The 17,662-nt window shown below is 49.6% G+C and overlaps 1 protein-coding gene across 5 annotated transcripts in view; it reads left to right on the top strand.

Annotated features, from left to right (window-relative positions):
* The first annotated feature begins 306 nt into the window (after nt 1-306).
* MGLL (monoglyceride lipase) overlaps nt 307-17,662 on the top strand; it is a 126,692-nt gene continuing 109,336 nt past the window's right edge. The window contains exons 1-2 of one of the 5 annotated variants that reach the window (XM_075550271.1): nt 307-568; nt 1,786-1,930. In XM_075550271.1, coding sequence (XP_075406386.1) covers nt 1,806-1,930 — 125 coding nt within the window. In that variant the 5' untranslated portion in view covers nt 307-568; nt 1,786-1,805. Of the gene's footprint in view, nt 569-728; nt 1,297-1,429; nt 1,563-1,785; nt 1,931-17,662 lie in introns of those variants that run through there. The other 4 variants (XM_075550268.1, XM_075550270.1, XM_075550267.1 and 1 more) reach the window with 4 other exon arrangements.

Genomic DNA, 17,662 nt, shown 5'->3' with positions numbered 1-17,662 from the left:
GGGTCTGTGCGCATCTGGGCGTGATGTGTCTGCGTCGAGGTGTGTCTTTGGTGCGGACCATATGCTGTGTGCAAGTGTCTCCGTGCCTGTGGGGTCGTGGGTCTATGTGCGCGTGTGCTGTGTGGACGCGCGGGTGCGCAGTGGGTCTTCGCACGCAAAGGGTTCCGGAGCGCCTGCTCCACCGGTGGCCCACCCGGGCGGCCGGCGGGCCGGCCGCACGCCCGCGCTCCTCCCCGCTGCCTGGCACACGTGGGCCCGGCGCCGCCTCCCCGCGCCGCCCGCCGGGCCGCGCGTCCCCACCCACCGCGGGCCGCCCGCCCCCGCCGCGGAGCCCGGCCCGGGATAAAGTGGCGGCTCCGGCGCCGCGCCCAGTCGCCAGTGAGACGGCAGCGCGCAGTTGGCCCCAGCCGCCTGCGGACGCGGATCGAGCGGCGCTCGGGGGACGCGGACAGCGGCGCTAGTGGCCCCGGTAACTGGCTCCCGGGCCCTGCCTGCTCGCGAGCGGCCGCGCGGGGTGGAGAGCAGCCCCGGGGGCCGCAGCCCGCTGCGCGCCGCGCCTCGCGCCTGGGTGGGTGCGCGCGAGTGGGTGCGCGCGGGGTGGCTGTGCGCGCGCGCGCGCGCGGGCCCTCCCTGCTCCCGCGCACCAGCCCCCAAATCCACTTGTTCCCACCCTCCCCGTCTTCCTAGTCGACGCTATCCCCGGGGTAGGGACGCCGCGCCCAGCCGCTCCGGTGTTCGCGTGGCTCCCCGCGGACAGCCGCCGAGCTCCATTCCCTCTGCCGGCAGGGACGGGCAGGCAGCAAAGTTTGTCCGAACCTTCGGGGTGACTTTGTGTCGGCGACCTGCGTTTGCCGGTGCGCGAGGTGGCCTCACGTGGGCGCCGAGCAGTTCCCGTTCCCCCCCACCGGCCGTTGGCGCCCCGGCTCGCGAGCCCTCCGCCCTCCGCCAAGACTCCCCAGAGGCTGCTTTCGGAAAAGTGCCCAGATGAACTCGTAGCGGAGACCCACCAGTGCCCGGCCCCCACCTTTCTCCGTCCTCCCCCCTTTTGGGGGGGAAGGCGTTGGAACCCCGGGAGCTGGCCGCCGGAGAGCTGGCAGCAGGCTCCTGGCTCAGCACTCTGCAAACCCGAAACAGGGGCGGAGGGGAGGGAGGGATGGAGGCTAGGAGAGGGGCTCGGGAGCGGTGTGAACGCTGCCCTGTGACAGCAGAGAGGAGGGAGCAGCCCTTTTTTGCCTGGCTCTGAGTCTCCAGGCTGTCGCCCTTCTGGAATGCAAAGCCAGGACATGATGGAAACAGGTTTGTCATCACCGATCTGGAATTTCAGCCTCTAGAAATCGTCGGACGATCATCCACCTCATTATTGTGGCCCGTGAAACTGTTCCTTAGAGATTTTAAGATAGATGGGTCTCTTTTTCCGCAGCTGGGTCTTTGTACCCATAGAACAGACTATCATTTCCACTTGATTACAACAAAAATAGTCGTTAAGATTAAGTGTCCTGAAATGAGTTAAGATAAACACAGATGGGAAGGGGGAAAGAGCTGTAAGGAGGCGCTTAAATAAAGTGAGCGTTTTCTTAAGAACAAATGGAATTTTTCAGTCTTGGGATGGGGGAGGTTTGCAAGAAAGAGACGTGTGTTGAAACCTTTGGAAAGGGCTCCATTAAACTGTTAAAGTGCGGGGTTTTCTGTCTTGGGTTTAACGTTACTGAAACCAGTGTCTCCTCTCCATCTCTGTCTGCTTTTGCCATAGTTCTGGCTGCTAACAATATTCTCCTTTCTTTCAAGGACTTACAGATCCACTCAGGATGCCGGAGGAAAGTTCTCCCAAGCACGACCCCAAGAGCCCTCAGTCTCCCAACCACCCTCACCTGGTCAACGCAGATGGGCACCACCTCTTCTGTAGGTACTGGAAGCCCAAGGCCACACCCAAGTAAGTGCCTCTCGGCACGCTGGCTGCACTGGCGTGGAGATGCAGCTGCCTGCTTTTCTTCCCACCAGAGCTGCTTCATGTGTCGTTCTAATGTTGGCACAAACTGCTAGCGGAGCTGAGGTCTAGCCTTCATAGTTTTTAAAATTCAGAACCAGGAGGTCTAGTCTCGTTTTCACAGCTAGGTTATAGATTCCACCTTATGGCCGTTTTCAAAAATTCCCCATGAGTTTATTTTTTGGACTTGACTTGATTTCCTGTTCTTTGGACAGCCAGGTAACATCAAGCCCAACAATCGGAGAAACCCCTGCCATTGGATGAGAAACTAAAACAGGAGATCTTTTTGACCCTTTGCATTCATGTTCTGTCTGCTTAGGAGCTTCCAAAGAGGACATAGGTATATAATTAGGAAAGGGGGTGGGGGTGGGGAATGTCCTGGGCATTTCCTTCTAAAGTCCTGTCAGCTCAGTTTTTCCATTTTCCATCAAGGATTGGCCTGGCTCTTAGCAAGAAGCATTGGGACTACGTACCATGAGACATCTGGTCTACTGCAGCTCCTTTGGTTGCATGAAACATGGAAAACCCTGCCTGTTTGTATCATTTAGGGAAAGCAAGGATTGGTGATCTCTGATTGACTTGATGACAAGTGCAAGTTCCTGTCCCCTGGAAGTCGTGTTACACCTTTTCTCCTAAGAGACTAGGTTTGGTGAGGATATGATCTCCCTTGGTGTTTTAGCAGCCACCCAACCCTAGCACAGACCATGTCTGCTCTTCCTTCAGTGAGATGCGTAGAATCCAGGTAGCTGCACTTTCCATCTAAGCTACTGGCCCCCAGAAAGAGGCACCTCTAATGAAGCCCTGGCTGAAGATCACAGCTTCAAGGCAGCTTGGCAAGCTGGCTATTTTTTTTCTCCCCCTCTGGTGTCTTTTCAAGGTGACTGACAATATTACCTACTAGTTCTGGGAATAGCTTACTGACTGATTTCTCAAGAGGCCAGTATGTGGTTCTGCATGTGTGTTTCAGAGGGAAAGAGGGAGGGATGGAGGGAGGGAGGGAGAGGGAAGGGAGAATGTGGTCAAGAATCATCATTCCAGTTAACCATTAATTTCCAAGTCCCACTTAACCAGTCATGTTTTGTTTCAATTTCTAAAAAATTAATGGTAGATTGTAAGTTATTAGATCGGTATACAAAGAAGAGGGTAAGAATTGAAAGTACCAATTTTTCGTGTTCAAGCCTCAGACTTTAGGCTGTGTCTGTCAGAGAGCAAGGCTGTCCTAGATAAAAGGCAGTCAAAGAGTCCCGCCGCACCCTGAAGGGAAAGAGTGGGGTGGGTGTTGTGTGGCTGTGGGCTAAAGGGCCAGCAAGGACCAAGTTGGCTGCCCTTCCCTGCCTGGGCTGTGGGTGGTTTCACAACCTGTGTGTTCAAAATGCCCTGCAGAGAGTGCTTTGCTCTGTGTCCCTCTCTAGGCCAAGAAGGCCACTCGCCTGCCAAGCTTATGTTGCACTTGTTCTTGGACATGGGTGTCTGCTCATTGGTGGATCGTAACAGAGATGAGAGAGGCTTGAGGCAGTTGGATCCTGGGAGTTAAGAAGAGAACATGAAGAGTTCAGAGCAGATAGATTGGAACAGAAAGAGCAACCAAACAAGTAGCATGTGAGGTTCATTGAGCTGCCCTGTCCGTCAACCTCCTTTTACAGAGGAGGATAGGAGGTCACTGTCTTGCCTGGCCTGCCTCCTCCTCAGGCATGATGCTGATCATTTAAACTGCCTCCCCCCCCCCACCCCCCACCCCGCCCGGGGTAGGTGTTCTTTGTGTGAAGGGCAGTCTTTAATATGTGCCACGCTACCCAGCGCTGACCAGTCACAATGGAGCAGGGTCCTGGAGCCCACCGCCACCGGAGCTAACCCTGTGATTGTGGATCTTGGAATGTCTGGAGGCCTGTAGGAGGAACCAAGAACTGTACAATTCGAGATGCTGCCTGCCCTCTATTAGTTGGCATTGGTTTGTATTGGGGTTCTGGTCAACAAGTTGCCGAGGGTGCTTTGTTCTTTCCAAGTGGACCCAGGCACAACTGCTGGAACTGTCTTCCCTCCGAGGAGTTGTTGGGGCTCCGCAAATGCTGAGAGCAGTATCAGCTTAAAAATGCTGGCCACAACCGGACACACCAGCTTAACCTGTTTCCATGCAGTGGCTGTTTTAACAACTGCCAAACTTGTCAGACTAGACACTAAGGCAGGAGAAAGCATTGCTGGAATTATGTTATGCTCCAAGCACCATGCTGTTTGAACACAGCTCGCTAGAGGCTGAATACGTTAACAGTCATGACCCAAAGATTTAAAACTGCACGCACGGTAGTCACGGCAGAGTCATGCTCATCTGGTATTACTTAGCGAATCATTATGATGCTTAATCTATATCATAATGTTAATGATTTAATTTAATAACTATAATTTATACATATTATCATGTAGAGTGATTTTTATTATGCTCAATGTATATCATAATAAACTCATTAATTTAGTGTCAAGTGTGTTTGAAGTCTGGATATCCATACTTGATCCCATTTAAGCTTCATGTCAACCTGATGAGGCAGTTATTACTGTTATATTATTTCTCCCATTTTATAGAAAACGGAGGAGAATGTGTGCTCTGTGTGTCCAGAGTTATAACGTATCTTGGCCAAATATAACCCTTCTACATTGTTGCATTTGGTCCTCGGCACTTCTCCCTACACCACCAAGATAGATTCTTGTTTGTCTAGATTGTGCTTTCCTGACAAATTCTTGGACTTGGGTAAAAGACCACTTCCTGGGATTGAGAGGAAGGCAATAGTAAATTCTCCGCAGGCGCAAGCTCCGTGTGAACTGAAAGCAGGGCAGAGAGGGAAGAGAGTGCGTCTGTTTGGAAAGAACCTCTCACATGTTGTGGTTGCTTGGTGACTTGGCATGTTTCACACTGGCTCTTCAGCAAGCCTCCAGTGATGAGATCCACAGGGTGGTCAGAGGATGACTCCTGGGTGGGATGGACTTGGCAGACTCCTGGGAGGGGCAAGGCTGCTCTTGAGGCCTTCAGGAATGTTTGAGCTGGTAACCAGTTGCCATTGAGTCAGCTCTGACTCCTGCTGACTCCACATGTGTTACAGTAGAACTTTGCTCCACAGGGTTTAGACAACGGATTTTTTTTTGGGGGGGGGGAGGTACAGCTCCAAGTTTTTCCTTCTGAATTGCCAGGAAGTTGACTTGAATCACCAACCTTGAGGTTAGCAGTGTCATGAACCCTTGACATCGTCCAGAGATTCCGTCCAGAAGTGAAAGCTCTGACATTTCTCCTCCAGAGCTTTCAGTCTTGCTCAGTCTTTGGTGATGGGGTTGGTTTCCACTGTATGCCTTGCACCATTCCTTCTCTCTGGGCTCTGCTGATTGTCACACTCACACCTCCTGCTCTCCAAGACCGAGTTCCCTCTTAGGCGATCGATAGCCATTCTGGTGGCTCACCAGGAGTTGGGCATCTGAGGGTGGGGCATGTGGCAGAGATGAGCCACCAGGGAGACAAGCACATGGTGTTGTTTTGGGGACCCTCCCCTGTTCTCAGAGCCATGGTCTGTTGTCCGTGGGTCTTGGATTTATAGTCCATTCCCAGAAGGCTTCCCTCTCCATATCAAGAACTGCGGGCAGCGCATCCAAGGACATGTCCTCCCACCTATGCAAATTTACCTGGAGAAGAAGCAGCTCCCCTGAAGCTAAATATATTTGAAAGGTACAAAACACCCCAGCTCCCTTTCCCTCCTCCTAAGTAGCAACTAGCCATTGGGTATAGTTCCCATGACTCCCGAAGGTAAGGGCCTTCCAGCCACCTGCATCCAGATAGTGGAGATGAAGAGTCATCCCCATCTGGCTGCACATCATTTCTATCCCGGCCGCCTTCTGCTGATCTTGTTCTAAAAGATGACGCTGGAGTCCTTCCTCTTCTACCTAGCCCGCTGAGGTTTCTCACCAGGTTGTAAAACCCACCAGCCACCTGCAGGTGAAAGATGAAGCTGACAGTCTCATAAATTCCATGAAGGGTGACCACGAGATGGAATCGATTTGATGGTGGTGGGTTTGATGGTGCAGTTGGATGGTTGAGGACTCTGTCTCATCTCCCAAGGCCTCCTTCTCACCTGTGTGTGTCTAAAGGGATGGGTGAGATTTTTCCGTCTCCGCTTCCTCAGAGCATGTGCCACCTGGGTGCTGGGGCTGCTGGATTCTAGCACTAGAAACCTTCCTGTGAGCCACCCAAGATGCCCTCAGTGGGAGCGACATCATTAGGGGGCACACTTGCCCAAAAAGTAGCCTTTGTGAATCCCATCTGCTGGTCCCTATGGGAATAAGGACAGCCTCCTTCTCCCCTCCCCCTGCATACTGGGGTGAACTGCGAGAAGTGAGGCTAGTTCAGGAACCCTGGCGGCATAGCGGATTAGGTGTTGTGCTGCGACATGCTCACTGCAAGGTCAACAGTTCAAACCCACCAGCTCCTCTGAGGGGAGCAAGATGAGGCTCTTGCCTCCTGTAAAGACTTCCAGCTTCAGAAATGCCAGACAGCAGCTGGTTTGGTTTTGATTTGGGTTGAGGCTAGCTCTTGGGCTCCCCCAGAGCCCTGTAGTGAGATGGGCTCTGGGGGCTCAGCTCTGGGGGCTTTCTTGTTCCTCTTGCTTAACATTCAGCCCATTCTAAGCCAGTTCAGCAAGCACTCTTTGATTACAGTCTATGCTGTATTACAGTCTATACTGTATTACAGTCTACATGTGCCAGGCTTTGTGCTTGGAGGGTGGAGAAAGGGTTGCAAAGACTGCTTTGATTGATGGGGTGGAGGGGGGGCAGGGAGAAATAGAAATCCAAAAAATATATAAATGATGAATCATTAAAATATAGCATGGCAGGTACCCAGAGAGGAACCCTATTGGCTTAGTGGTTAAGCACATGCTTGTGAACCAAAAGGCTGGCTCTCCGAACCCACCAGCTGCTCTGTGGGAGCAAGATGTTATCAGTCTTGGAAAGCCTCAGGGTAGTTCAACTGTTCTTCAGGTTCACTCTGTGTTGGAATCGACCAACGGCAGTGGATGGGTGGTGGTGGGTGGACAGGAACCTGGAAACAGAGCTGCTGCCCCGCCATGTGGAGCCGTTATGCAGATCAGAAACTGTGGCCCCTCCAGCTAAGCCTTAGATTCCCAAACTTATTTAGCCTACAACCCCCTAGCAGGGGGTGTATGATGGCCAACAATCCAGTATAAAGTGTAGGTATCTGCCTCCCACTTTGGGAAACATGGAGCTAGCGGAGGCCCCTGCTGTGCATGTGGTGAGCAGAATGTGGGCTGGGCTTCTGTCCTCACTCGCCTTCCTGCTTGTTAACCCTGTGAGAGGGGCATGCCGGTGAAGGGAGCCAAGGTAGGAAGTATTGCAGCTCCCGGTGACTTCCAGAGCCACGACTGTGATGGTACTGAGAAGAAAGCAACAAGACTGAAGCTGGCAGGGACCTGGCAGTGGACCTAAGAGGTCTTGCAAACCAAGCCAGGAACCTTGGTTTTCTGTCTCTAAAGCAGGAGGAGACATGCAGGTCTCAGTAGTGAAACAGCAATATCAGCTGTGAATTTAGACAGACAGCCAGTTGGAGGTGTTTGCCATAATTCAGGTGAGATGTGACAAGGCCTAAGTCACCGCATGGTTAGGGAAGGCCAAGGTGGGTCATGTTTGGTGCTTGACAGATGGTGGAGGAAGGGAAAGGATGACACCCCAGGGCCTCCCAAAGTGGCCAGCTGGGCACTGGTGCCATAGACAGGTACAGGGAATGAGGGGGCTTCTTCACAGCAAATTCCTTCTGGTGGTTGTTTTCTGCTCAGAAGATGTCTAGGTATGCCACCACCCGCTACTAGGCCTTTCACATGAGCAACCCCGGAATAAACCGAGGGGTGCCATGGAGGACAGGGAGGTAGGCATTCCCAGCCCTGCAGAACCATCTTCCAAAGAGCACTTCCACTCCCATGACCGTAAGGGAGAAATGGTGTCTCAGGTGGCTTCACATAAGGAATAATTAAAAACTAAAGGCCTTTGCGTTGTCTCGGTCGTTGTTTGACATTGCACTTGAACTCCGAGGAGATGAGCCTCACTGTGCATCAGCTAGCAAAGACTTTAGTTTTCAATAGCTCTCTGCTTTTCAGTGCACTATTTCCTACGCCTATTTTAAGAATTTCCAAAGTTTCTCTCGTATGACACTGCTTCTCCTTCTGCTGCCTGTGCCTTTGCAAACTGCCTTGTTTTTAAGTAGAGCATCTCTTCTGGGCTTTTTTTTTAAGCCCTTCAACTAGTGAAGATCTTTTGATATCAAGAGGAAAGGCCGGCTGCTATTCTTGCAGTTGATTTTTCCAGCAGCTTCGTTCAGGGATAATTTCTTCCAGTTGTTATAAGAATTTTCTGCAGCTACAAATCTAGCTTTGTTTTCCAGTGGAACCCAAGGGGAAAATAGCAACGCAAGCGGCTCCCTGAATAGCACCCATTGTCCATCATTGCCTATTTCCCCAGGCCGGCATCTTTTGGATCTAGACCTCCCTCCCAGAGGCCCTCTCGCCATGGACACCCACAAACCATGGGTTATGGTGGACGTGGGCGAAATGGCCTTCAACGGTGCACATTTTCACAGATGAGCAGACAAATTGACCCTTGTCTCATGCTCTTGAGTCATCCAAGGTTCCCAGGGGTCAGTCGGGAGGAGTTTTTCTCCATTTCACCCAGCCAGCGTTATTTGTTAGGGGAGGGGGGAGGGCAGACGCCCACAGAGTGACTGGGTATGAGGTTGTTCTTGGGGTAATTGAAGGCTGATAGCCTACCACGCGGATGGTTGGCATGAGACCTGGGTGCTGCAGGGGGTTTCATACACAGCTACCTCAATTTCACCTTCGTAGCCATATTCCAGCACACCATCCTCCCCACCTAATGCTCAGTCGGTTTCTGCTCTTGACTTTCAACAAATCTTCCGTATGATGCGATTAAAAGCATGCCTCGCTCGCCTTCCTTGAAATGATTCAAACAGACCATTCCTCAAGGGATCCCAGACCTTTTCCTGTTGTGTTCTAGAAAGGAAGGAAGGAGAAAGGAAGGGACGAGGGGGGAGGGGGAACAGAAGAGTGGAATGAAAGCCAGATCGATTCCAAAAACAGATTCTTGTTGACAGTGTGGCCTTCTTTCTTTGCATTGGTTTTCTGAAACAAATACTTAGGGTTGGGAGAGATCGATATGGAAACCACTTGGTTTGGAAAGGAATACGTACATTGCTTTTAGGGTGCCTGTACCTGAGAGGCCTTATAGGTAGTCTGAGATTGCGACTTCCAGCCAGCAGGTGTTGGGTGATTGACACAAGGAAAGGGTTGGATTAGTGATACCCTGGTGAGCTTCTCTCACCAAATTGAAAACCCTCTGGCATTTTGTTGCTTTGTACACGGATTGGGTCCTGATGCTTAGAAAAGGGACCAGGCCTCCATAGGTGCTTCTTAAATGTGTAAACAAATTTGGTCACCAAACGCAGCCAGAGGAAGGGGACACGGAGAGGCTTGTTGCAGAGCTGGCTCTTTGGGTAAAAAACAATGACTTGAGCACTCAGGTCCCCTCAGAGGTCACCAGCTCCTTGGGGACTTCAAGAAAGTCCGTGGATAGTTTTAGGGGGCTAAGGACTTCTCAATGTTGAAGGAATGTAAGCATATGCAGTGTTTTGGAGAGGGGAATGGATTGTAGATGTCACCATATTTTCAATATGGGGAGCCCCAGTGGGCGGCACCAAACTTCTGTATCATCCTCATCACTTTCAAATGGAAAATTGGGCTCAGAGAATGAACTGCCCCACATACAGAGTGAGATGCCACAGATGGAATAAGTTCCCTAGTCCCTCCGGCATGATTGTCTAGAAGCATCCCATTCAGAGGGGCTAACTCAGTGCAGTAGTGCCTAGATCCAGAAATGTGGTTACATCTAAAATGAATTTTAGCAAGCTTGACCCAGAAGTAAAGCTTGGCATGGAAAAACACGTCTAGGAGTAGGAATTACATTGCAGTAAACAGTGATTCCCAAGGACCAAAAGCATTGGACAAAAATCACTCACCAAATTAGAAGATGAAGGGAATTTCCTCAGCCTCCTATGTGACACACACAAACCACAGCTAACACCAACTAGCCTGGTGGCACTGTCAGGTAAGTGTTGGACTGCTAACTCTGTCAGTTCAAACCCCATACCTGCTCTGTGCCAGAGAGATGAGACTACCCGCTCCCACAAAGATTTACGGCCTCAGAAATTCTATCTGGGATTGCTGTGGGTCAGAATCAATTCAATGGCAGTGGGGTTTTGTTTGTTTATTTGGGGGGTTTGTTTGTTTTTAAAACATCATACTTGGTGGTGTGGAGATCTGGAACTTCTTTGTTCTGTTGATGGAAATGTAAAATCATACAAACACTTTGGAAAAATTTGGCAATTCCTCAAAAAATGTTTTCAAGAGAATTAGCCTATGACCTAGGATAGATGCCTATATATCTACCCCCAGAGAATTTAAAACAGTTCTTCGCACAAAAATCTTGTACACTAATGTCCATACCAACCTTATTTTGAATTGTTAAAGTACGTAAGCAACCCAAATGTCTATCATCTGATAAATGGATAAACATAATGGATAATCCATATGGTGGAATATTTTTTAGCCACAAAAATGAAACGAAGCCTCAGCATATAATATGGATGAACTTTGAAAACATTAGACTTAAGTGACAAGAAACCAAAAAAACCCAAAATTTTATTATATCCTTTATGTGAAATGTCCAGTATTGACTAAGCTGCTGAGGGATAAAGTGGGTACGTGGTTACATAAAGCTGGGGATTGCTGGGGGGTTTAGGAAGTGATAGCTAATAAGTATGGAGTTTCTTTTTGAAGTAATGAACATTTTCAGAATTTGATTGTAGTAAAACTCTTATGAATGTGCCAAAAGAAACCATTGAATTGCACACTTTAAATAAGTGATTTATATGGTATGTTAATTATAGTTCAATAAATGTCTTATTAAAAACTGCAATCACTATGTAAAGGATTTAAAAGTTAAGGAATATGAAGCAAACACTGTAAATAATATTTACAAAACATTTAATGACAGATAATTGTTTAAGATATGATAAGTAGGAAAAAACAATATAAAGCTATAACTATAAAAAAGCTATAAAGTATAAAGCTATAATCTCAGCCACATTAAAAAATGTAGTCATGAAAAACAAACATTCAAAACATGACCTAGTGATATCTTTAGGTCATGCAATTGTGATAGGTAGTGTTCATTTTATTGTTGAGAGTCTGTGTTTCCCACATTTTCTAAAAGGAGCCGTTTGGGAAGAAAGCTTTGGAAGGCTTTATACCTGAGTCAGGCTTGAAGGATGCTGGGATTTGAGCTTAGAGGCAGATGTGGTGTGGGCAGAGAGCAGCCTCTGAGGCTCAGAAGACAGAATTGGGGACTTAAGGGCAGGGCTGGAGCGGGGCTGAATCTGGGAATGGGCAGACATCTGGCTGAAAAGGGCTCTCTGTGCCTTCTGTAGACTTTGACTTGTGGGCTAGAGGACACTTCTGAAGGACTGATTAGGACTCCGTGAGAGTTAATGCAAGGAAGAGAGCAGTGGTCCCTTGCCAAGGTCCACCACAGAGCCAGAGTCAGGGAACTTGTCAAAGAGAGAGGTGAAAAAAGAATGTGGATATCGTAAAAAATGTAGCCAATGTCATTGAACAATATGCATAGAAAATACTTAATGGGAACCTAATTTGCTGGGTAAACTCTCACCAAAGCACAATGAAATAAATATTTTTAAAACTATCAAAGGGGAGAGGAGCTTGGGAGAGACCATTATCACAGATGAACAAGGTGGGCGAGGCTTCAGCACCATGACTGCTGGGAGCACACAGCTGACGCAGGATTCTCCGTCGTCTTTGTCTTGGGTGGTTTGAGCTACAAAGTGGGGAATGCGGGAGGAGCGTTCTGGAGACCGACTCCCTCTTCAGAAAGACTTAGGAAAGAGGCGAGGGGGCTGGATAGCAACAGACCGTCTGCTTCCAAATCCAAGCTTAGAGGACCTGGAGGCCTTGTCATTTTTCAAGTGAGGAGACAAGTGACATGCTATAGCTATGCATAACTATATGCAGCTGTCTGTTCAGTCATCTGTCCATCCATCTCTTCTTCTACCTAGCTACCCTTCTATCCATCCATCCACCCACCCATTTACAGTTAATATCCTGTGTACTCAATATCCATCCTTTACACGTGTATGGTGGGGGCGCCAACTCTAACCTTGTGGCTGGAGGAGAAGTAGAGCCCCCGTGGTCCCTGCCTTTGAAGACTTGCAGTGCAGAGAAGCCGCAGGGTCACTTGCTTGCACTCTGGTAGAGTCAGGTCCAAGTACCTCGCCAGAGGGTCTGGAAATGGGTCAGTCTCAACTGCAAAGCCCACTGAGATGGAGCCTCTCAGGCTGTACTGATCCCCTGTGAGCCGTGCAATGCCTGCAGGACCGCACAAACCCGACCAAAGTGTGCATTGTCAGGCTTCATTGCCACTGAAGCTCCAGCTGTGAGAGGGAGAGAGCGAGTCTGGCTGATGTCCACGGCTCAGCCTCAGAAGGCTGCAGGAAGCCAGGCTTCCTTGAATGCATGTTTTTTCTTGAAATTCTTTTGTAGCCAGTCTCTATTTAAGGCGTTGGGAAGGGGAAGGAAACGAATGTTGATTAAGGCCCAAGCCTGTGCTGGGTGCTTTTCGGCTTTACTTCCTGGAATCTCACAGTGCCTTGGGAGGAGTAAGCATCATCCTTGAAAGCTGATAGACACTGGGTCTCAGCGCGCAGCCTCACACACTCGCTTGGGCCATATGAGAATTGGTAACAGAGCCAAGATCTGAACCCTGGTTGTTTGTTTGTTTGTTTGTTTGTCCTTTCTCCTATGCCCGTTTCTGCCTTATGAGAATCCCCAGTGATGCATGTAAACCATCTGTGGGCACAGATTACGATGGAATCCCCACAAGAACCCAGGCCACGGGGATGAGGACCCCGTTTTGCAGTTTAGAAGCCTGAGGTTGCAGAGAGGCTCAGTAGCTCTGAGAAGATTTGGAGGTAGAATGTCAGATTTGTGGTATGACCCTAGTCCCAGTGCCTCTTTCATCCCCCACATCCTCTCTGATTTTATTATCTTGGACTTGACCACAGCTACCCATTTGGGCCCTAAGGGGGTTATGGGACGTCATTATGCCCCCAAAATTGTGACTATTCTCCTTAAATGCATCGCTTCACTCCTCTCACCTCTCCTGCATTCTCAATAAATTCCTGATAGTTTAGTGCCATCCGTTTGGCATTTCACCACCCAGAAGAACTTCGAGCCATCTGCAGACTTGGAAAGTTCACGCTGTTCTCCTTCCAGGAACCAAAACTTAATGTTACATAAGATGGAAGCTTGCACATTCTTATAGGAATGTTGGGGAGCCACTCCCCTGACTGGAGAAATTCCCTATTACATGGACCTGGGTCTCACGGTCCAAAGATTGCCTTGAAGTCATTTTATAAAAATGTTTTCTTTGCCAAGTTTTAAAAGACTCTGAGTCCAGTCCCCACAGCCATGCTGACTCTGGGCTCTAGAGGAGAGGATTCTTGGAGGTGCCTTGCTCCTGACAACGTCAGAGTCAGAGCCGTGCCCTTCTCCGTGCTCCTGAGTGACGGCAGACGTTGAGGAGCGCCCGTAGTCCCAGAGGATCTGCAGGCTCCCCGTGGAACCGAACCCACGCCCTCCTAGGGCCTCCCCAGTGCAGCAGCCCACGCAGCTGTGATTGTCCTCCCCTTGTCACGGGGAGCCCTCCCCCACACTTTCGTTCCATTGCAGTTAGTTAAGACTGAATCATCCTGACTCATGGTGACCCCACACGCAGTTGGTTTGTGACCATGGGGGTCCCGGGTAGGGGGGAAGGGGAGTTTCACCGGCTGAATTTCGCACGTAGATCACCAGGTCTCTCTTCCTAATCTGCCCTCGTTTGCAAGCTTCCCTGAAATCTGTTTAGCATCTTAGCAACCCAGAAGTTTCCGCTGACAGATGGGCTGCATAGGAGGTGCAGTGGCCAGACATCTGGCATGGATTTCCCACGTCGAAAGTGAGAGTGTTTTCACTGACTCACGACTGCCCTCCTTGCTTACCTTAGTATTTTTGTACATAGTTTCTTTTACTTGGGTGGATGCGTGTGCACGGGTTCATTATGAAATGCCCACAGATGAAAGAAAATGTGATCACCCCAGGATCCTTATTGTTTACATTTAAAGATTCAGAAGAGTCAGAATATATCTGAAAACCGATCTAGTTCACATCTTTTACAGATGGGGAAATGGCGGCAGAGAAGGAATTAGAATGATCCATTCCCTTATTAAGATCTGTGTGGTCTGAGAGAGGCATCAGGGGTCAGATGAGACAAACAAGGAATGGCGGTGGGACAGGGTGCTAGTTGGCATCATGGTCTGTGAGCAGAGGTGGCCAACTGACTTTGCTCAGGGTAGGCGGGCACCTTTCAGGGAAAGCAACTTCTGAGCTAGCTCTCTGGGTGGGAGTCTGCTGACCAGCAGAAGACTCTGTGTCATTCTGGGTGGACTAGAGAAACAAATCAGGGAGACTCATATTTGTATAAGAAACAGTTTTATATAAAAGAGCAATTGCATATTGAGAAAACATCCCAGTCTAGTCCAGGTCAAGGCCGTAAGTCCAATATTAGCCCATATGTCCATTACCAATCTATGAATTCCTCTTCAGACGCACACAACACATGCAATGGTGCCTAATGCAGGAAGATCACAGGCCAGTGGGTGGAAAGTCTTGTGGATCTAGTGGTAGTCAAAGCATCTCAGCACTTGCAGGGGTCTCCACGTGGCTCCTGGAACCCCAGGGCTCTAGCATAACTCCATGTGTCTTGTTAGCAGGAATGTCTCACAGGGATTGAGCCCATGACCCGCCTCCAGTGAGCTATATTTCTCCTTAGTGCCTCCAAATGAGGTCATCAAGCTGCGACCTGATTGACAGGCCAAACTCCACCCCTTCACTCTCAACAGTCTCAAACTGACAACAGGTTATGTAACTACCCAAACTCCCATCCAGTGCCCTGCCAAGTCCTGTGGCCCTGGTTCTTCCCTCACTACAAGGGCCGTTTTCATGCCTCGGCCACTTCCCATCTCCCTGAGACTCTTGGCGAGGTTCCCCTCCTACCTGGCGACCTGAATGCAGTCCTTTCTCTCACTAGGTCTCTCCCCCACCTTTCTGCCCTGCTGTCGGGTTCTCCAAAGGCTTCTACACTGCCTCAGGTAACAACCTGACGGTAGGATGGGCTTGATGTGCATGCAAGCGAGAGATCTGTTGGCTTCCAGGCAGAAGACGCTGCACCGTGTTTTCTTTCTTTCTTGGTGGGACACTGTCTAAGCCAGATGTGCTTTAGAACAGTCGGATGACGGCGTTACATAAGAAACATCAAGATCCCATTCATGAATGCAAAGGCGTCCCCAGGAATAAAAGTTCAAGAGCAGTGGAAAGCACAGAACGGCTCTTTCGGTTTGTGGTTTCTCGCGCCGGAGCGAGAGGGACACAGACGCATTACGGTAGTTGGTCAGTTGCCACGTGGACATGGCATTGGCTTCTGGGTCTCTTCTTTCCATGGCTTTTGAAAAGGAATGACTCTCCTGCCGTGTGTAAGTGGTACATCAGAACCACCACCAGTGCCAACGTGGCTGGGATTACCCAATTGATTGCTCTACCAACTGGAATTAGAATCACTAACCATGAGGAGAGTTTCCAAAGGCTTGTTGACCTTAGTCTGTTGACTGGATGAAGCCGCCCCAGGGTGTATATTTTGGATATTTTTTCTAGCATCACTATGGTACCCAGGTGGCACCATGGCCAGCCTGTTCTTTTAAAACTTCTTCCCCAGGGGCTGCTTCTCCAGAAATGCGGCCAGGCCAGTGGTCCTTTGTGGTGCAGGACGAGCCAGGAGCTCTGGCTGTGCTTCTGAATCTCTTCTAGGACCAGATCCATTGGCTGTCTCGAAACCACCCGCCACGATCCCCCAGGCACTGGTGCCCTGTCCCACCGGAACAGAGCAGCTTAGGGAATTGAGCTCAACACCCCATGTCTGGCTCCTGGAGAGGAGGGTGCTGAGGCTGTATGGAACAGTGGGGCTAAAGCAGTTTGCATATTGCTTTTTAAATCAGTTTTTCCTAAACCTCAGTTGTCTCAGTTCGACGTTGTGATTTTCAAAGCAGCTACTTTCATTGAATATGATTTCTGAATCGTTTTCTTTACTTTCACTTTAAAGCTACTTTATTTATTTATTTGTATTTAATCATTTTATTGGGGGCTCTTACAACTCTGGTTACAGACCATATATCAGTTGTGTCCGACACATTCGTACATATATTCCATCATTCTTTTCTGGACATTTACTTTCCCTTGAGCCCTTGGGATCAGCTCCTCCTTTTCCCCCTCCCTCTTTGCCCCCTCCCCAACCCTCGTGGTCCCCTGAGAGATTGTAGATTGTTAATTATTTTTAAACCTTACTCTGATCACCATCTCCCTTCCCCTCTGGTTTCCGTTGTTCTTCCCCCTGGCTGGGGGTGAGTGGTTATGCAGCATTCATTGAGATCGGTGCCCCCTCCCTTCTCATGTCTCCCTCCCTTCCTCTACCCTTTTGGTATCTCTATTCCCATTCCTGTTCCTGGGTTCCATGTGTTGTGAGCTTTATCTCTGGCCTATACCTATGTACATGCTCCCATCTAGTCTAGATTGGGAGGCGGCACTGAGGTCGTGATAGCAGGGGGTGAGGAGGCCTCCAGGGAACAGAGGTATATTGTGTGAGCCATTAGTGCTCTACTGCACCCTGATTGACTCACCCCCTCCCTGCGACCCCTCTGTGGGGGGATACTCCATTATCCAGATGGGCTTTGGGTCTCAGCTCCAAGCCCCCTGCATTCTCACCAATGTATTTTTGTTTGTTTATTTACTGTTTGCTGTGAATCTTCTGATGCCTGTTGCCCAATCTCGACACCTCATGATCCCACCAGCTGGTGTGCTGTTTCCACGTGGGCTTATTGCTTCACTGTTGGATGGCGGCTTGTTTACCTTCAAGCCTTTAAGACCCCAGACACTGTATCTTTTAATAGCTGGGCACCATCCTCTGGCTTCACCACTAAAGCCACTTTAAACAGGAGCTTGTTTCACATAGGAAATGGAAAGCCACTGTCATATGCCATCCATAGAAGTGACCATAGGAGCAAGCAAGACCATGGTGCTGGATCTCCGCTCCACATGGGGGGCTGTGGTACTCTTTCTTCTAGAAGCTCTTGTTCAAAAGGTGTTTAAGGGTTATCAGAAGCCAACGGAGACTTTCCCTCACACTCACACAAGATTGGATGTGGATAGACTAGGGGACTACATGCCTCTCATCGCATATGTTTTAATACCATTTCTTGGCACCACAGTGCCTTTATTTACCCCAAGCATCACCTCACCTGCGGTTGGAATCCTATAGGCTGAGATCAGGTTCTGGCCCACCCCGGAATCAGTGCGCACTTCATCTCAACGAACACATGTTCGATATGGGTACCTCCCGCCACACCGCAGCTCTCTCACTCTCTTTGGCTGGTTTTCACTCTGGTAGGTGTGTACAAAGGGACCCGTG

This window comes from Tenrec ecaudatus, chromosome 5 (genome assembly GCF_050624435.1).
Source record: "Tenrec ecaudatus isolate mTenEca1 chromosome 5, mTenEca1.hap1, whole genome shotgun sequence".
Taxonomy (NCBI): Eukaryota; Metazoa; Chordata; class Mammalia; order Afrosoricida; family Tenrecidae; genus Tenrec; species Tenrec ecaudatus.
Note: the sequence above shows the minus strand (reverse complement) of the source record. Positions and strands in the feature narration are given on the sequence as shown.